Source organism: Triticum urartu, unplaced genomic scaffold, assembly GCF_003073215.2.
Source record: "Triticum urartu cultivar G1812 unplaced genomic scaffold, Tu2.1 TuUngrouped_contig_2291, whole genome shotgun sequence".
NCBI lineage: Eukaryota > Viridiplantae > Streptophyta > Magnoliopsida > Poales > Poaceae > Triticum > Triticum urartu.
In genome coordinates, this window is record NW_024112765.1 from 1,331 (window position 1) to 6,339 (window position 5,009).

The 5,009-nt window shown below is 43.1% G+C and overlaps 1 protein-coding gene across 1 annotated transcript; it reads left to right on the plus strand.

Annotated features, from left to right (window-relative positions):
* The first annotated feature begins 478 nt into the window (after positions 1–478).
* Positions 479–907, plus strand: LOC125526908 (putative ripening-related protein 7). Its single transcript, XM_048691511.1, has one exon. It carries the CDS (start codon positions 479–481, stop codon positions 905–907), a length of 429 nt encoding a protein of 142 aa, XP_048547468.1.
* Positions 908–5,009: the final 4,102 nt, after the last annotated feature.

Sequence of the window (5,009 nt, forward strand, 5' to 3'; positions counted from 1 at the left end):
AAAAATATGGCCAACCCATGTTTAAAACACTCCGCAAACGATTTGAGCGAGTGTTTCTTTTTGTTTACCGCGTCGACACACAACACTCGGTGAAAAAGGCAATTCCAGTAGGGCGTGGTGTAGTCCAAAACAAGAAAGTGGAACCGAAACATGAGATAAACTTGGGCTTACCGTTTACCAATATAGTACTATGGCAACTATACGAAATTGGGTTGTTGTAGTTGTACCTGTATGGAAGTTAATTACCGGTCGAAAGAATTGGTGACATCGGGATAGAAGCACTAATTTGTCTGCAGTCTTTGGACCATATTCTTGGACGAGACACACGAGGCCAGCATGCACATGCGTAAGTACGTACGTCCCTCGCTTTGTTTGCAGGCTGCAGCAGGAGCGTATATAAACTAGCTCCAACCAACAGCCTTGAGAAAGCAAAGCGCACAGGGCAGGCCAACTAGACGCAAGCACCTCCACATTTACCATGGCGAGCACCACCAACGCCGCGGTGATTTTCTGCGTTGTTCTAGTTTTCCTGCAGGTGTCGTGCGTCTTTTCCAGGCACCCCACGGAAGGTAAGTTCGAGCTTCGACAGAACGTCCCGGCGGTGATGACAGTGAACGGCTTCCAGGAAGGAGAGGGGGGCGGCGGGCCGGCGTCTTGCGACGGCCAGTACCACAGCGACGATGAGTTTGTGGTGTCGCTGTCCTCGGAGTGGTACGCAGGCGGGGCACGGTGCGGCAGGTCGATCCGCATCGTCGACTTCACCAATCTTGGCATGAACGCCAAGGTCGTCGACGAGTGCGCCGGCTGCGACAACGAGGTGGGCGCCTCGTCCCATATCTGGAAGAACTTCAATCTTGACACCAGCCAAGGTGAGGTCAACATCAGATGGTCCGACCTGGACTTTTAATAAACTGCAGAAAAGAATGCATGGGGTCACTCGATCGTTCAGCTCCAGCTCGTGACGATATTGATGTTCACGGAGTATTTGCTTTCAAGTTTCAGCTTTCAAGTGTGTAATAACTGGGATATGCATAAATCCCTTAATGTGTCAGCGTCGTTTATTGGTTTCCCGGCCGTCTACGAGGCAGAAGTCACTGAATAATAATGTGATAACCTACATGCGTACATGCATGTATATGTGGGTAATTTCTATACTTATTCGTGAACGTTAATGAACGTAAGTTTGTAAGTGTGCAAGTCAGACTAAGGTGATCTCATCTCGCTGTCCCCTATGAGGCTATGAGCACTGCATACCTAGGGCATCTCATGCCTTAAAACGCCCGCAAACGTTCAGGCTGACGCGTCCAGATCTTTTTTGCCGCCCAACGTGGTGGCACAAACATTCGCGGACGCATTCGGGTTCCAAATTCCCGCAGACCAGACGCTAGGTCAGGGGAGGTTTACGAGAAGAGGCGGTGGACAAGATGACACAGAAGGGCTTCATCGACAATAAGGAGGAAGCACATGTCAATTGCCATGACATCAAGGAGGAAAAGATGGCAGAGAGGTTTGACATCTTGATGGTGGCGACGGAGAAAAAGATCAACCTCATAAATCAAAAGACAAAGCTCGATGAAAAGAAGACCAACCTCGAAGAGAGGAGGGTTGAGCCGCTGCCGCTTCGAAGGAAACCAAAATGTTGGCCATCAAGATGGATGAGTTTGATCCTGATGTGGCAAAGGTCGTGCAAGCCGTCCTTGAAAAGATGTTCAAGCACTTCTGATAGAGGTAGCGCGGGCAGATGCTGCAGAAGAGCCAGCGACTGAGTGACGAGGGGGGAGGAACATACAACTTGTCTGGGTGGGCAAATTTACACGGACCGGAACTTCTATGACGGGGCGCATGTAAAAGCTAATGAACATTCGTTGTACTTTGGTTGTAAAGATTGCATACGGATGCACTTTTATTGGCTCATAACATTTCTATTAATCAAATTTGGATTTTCCTAAATTGCAATCATTTTGAATTTCATGAATATTTTTTGAAACTCGTGAATTATCCAAAATTTTATTTTTTGTACACCTGACCATTTTGATTTTTTTACAGCTTTAATGAACATTTACAAATTTAATGGACACTGCATGATCGGTGGGCCCCTTCCCTGCCAAATTCCAATTATAGACTTCCACATTTGCGCGTTCCCATCCCGTAACCCCCCTTGACCCGTAATCCCCCGTAGCTGTAGCAAAACTCACATAACAGGCACGGGAGAGCAGAAAGCTGAAACGATTGTTTTGTACCCCCATACCAGTCTACTCTCTTATCTAGATCATTCAGTTTGTGTCAAGATTCGTGCTATCCACAAATGTCATAGACACTGAAAAGCAGAAAGCTGAAACAACTCCTCAGTTAAAATTTGCAGATCAACTATACACAAGGGTCACTATTTGTATAAAATATTTCTGATTTTTTTTATGAAAGATGAATTTGTCAAATTTCAAACTCTGAATGAATTGTATCATTTATAAAAATTAATGTTGTCTTAAAAAAATCTGAAACTCTGTTGCACATGATAGTACTTGTGTGATGTTGATTTGCAAAGTTTCAAGCTTAAATATTCTTTTTTTTCAACCAGATCCTCTTTCCATTAATTGCTCAATGGAAAGATAACAAAGTTCTTTTAATTGTGAAAAACAAGAGAGATTTTCTTGCATTAACTTTTATGCAAGAATGGACGGGGAGGATAGAGGGTACAGTCGTTTGCCTTGCGGCTGTAATTCTTCTTGTCCCCTGGTTCTATTCCATGATCCCCTTCTTGCTGATTCCCGGATTAAAAAAAATTGGTGTTGAACCTAGCTATTAGCTACTTGTTGTAATAGCTAGAGAGGAAGTGATGTGTGACAAAAAAAACTTGGGTCGCCTGAACAGCCGCTCCATGTTTTGTATTGCCATAGGCCAATTCTCTATCTAGTTGACTGTACAATGTATGAAAATGAAATCGCGCTTGGGAGATGATGCGACCTGATCTGGTTTGGCCACGGATTGAGTCTGAGTCTCTCACTGATTTACTAACTAATCCCTATATCTATCGTGCATCGATTTTAACACTAGTGCTGAAACTAGTATTTAAACTTTTATAAACCTTTAGATAGAAGTTATTAGTGGTGTCCCACACTAAAGTAGTAATACACCACTAATATCTGGTCAAAATGGCAGTGATGTATAATCTGCTGCCACGCTATTGCTATCCTTCTACTAATAAGGTGCTGGCTAAGACTCCATCACCAGTTTTTCTTAGGGTATCTCACCATTAGTAAATGTGATCTAGCGCGCAGCAGGCCTGGTATACATTATTAGTGGCGTGTTACATAAAAGTCACACCACTAATACACTAGTTCCACAAAATGACTAGCAATTATGTGAATCTGCTGATGGGTCCATGAGCATGCCAAATATCTAGGATTCATGCAGCCATTGCCGCTGCCTACGCAAGCATGGGAAATGGTAACTCCGGACTTCATTGAAGGGCTACCTCGTTCGGCTTGCTTCTCATGTGTACGGGTTGTTTTCGACAAATTGAAAAGGTACTACCATTTCATACCCCTCTCGCATCTATATACATCATTGCAAGTTGCTCAAACATACTTTGTGGACGTTTTCAAACTGCAGCCAATGTCATCTGCACTATTGTCAAATAGAGATCATGTATTTAATAGTTGGGTTTGAGGCTCTTTGTTCAAGTTATCTCGCAGAGAATGAGCATATTTAGGCATCCACAAACAAATGGTTAGACATAGCGAGTTAACCATTGTTTTGAGACTTATCTTCGTTTCTTTATCAGTGCATGCCCATGCAAATGGAGCTAATGGTGGCCACTGGCTCCATTCCGGTACAGTAGGTCGTACCCAATGGGCGATCAAGACGACACCCTTCTTTACTCTCTATGAACATCAACCATGATGCTTTGGTATCTCGGATATACATCGGTCCTTCTGGCGGCAGATCTTCATGCTTTGAACGCAATGCTAAGCCAACATCTATCTTAACATAGTAAGTAATTTCTTGGGTTATATGTACTACGTGGCAATTATGGTAAAGTCACAGACTCGCAGAGCAAATATTTTCTTGTGTTATGTACAAAATGGTAATAGTGGGAGAGTCACCGAGTAAGTTATTTCTTATGTTATGTGCTGTGGTAAGAGTATTCTGATTCTCAAAAATTCAATCAAACTTCGCATGGTGTCATGACATGACCCCTAGAGGCTGTGGTAAAAAACATGATAATGTTTCGTGAAAGTTTTCACGCAGACTGCTTACAAACAGGACCATCTCTGAGGAAGATATTAGGTTTCTAGAGGGAATGTGTCAAGTTTGCATGTGAATCGAAAGCTATTTTGTTGGTTGACCTTGATTTTTTCCACACTCAATGTGGCAAGTGGGGTTTCCGTTTGAAACCCCTACACCATGTCCGAGAGTGTTTGATTTGTACATGAAGTGCACCAAATTTTCTCATAATGCTTTTAATTTGTTACCACACTCTACATGGATCTTATGAAGACACCATGCTAATTTTCATCAATTTCGGAGCTCGTTAGACTGATATGTTGAACGAAATTGTGTTCTTACCTATAAAGTGGCCGGTAAATCAGTTAATGCTTAGAAAATATTAAATCAACTAAGAAAGTACTCAAATTTGACCATGAGACTTCAAATGGTCTGTGTCAATCATAGAAAAAGTTTGAATTTGAATTGATTTATAAAAATTAACGTCAGTGTGGCAGGTGGCGGTTTCCGCTCACAGCCCTTACACTTCGATTTTGTGATTTACTCATCGATCTATTTGTACGTAACAGCCTTCGTAAGAAAAGAATTGGTGACATCAGGAGTGAGGCGCTGCTTTGTCTGCACGCCTTTGACGGGATTGTTAGACGAGACACACGAGGACGGCATGCAGCACCGAGCGTATATAAACTAGCTGCAACCAACAGCCTTGAGAAAGCAAGAAAAGCGCACAGGGCAGGCTAGCTAGCTAGCTATAGCTGATAAACGCAAGCACCTCCACATTTATC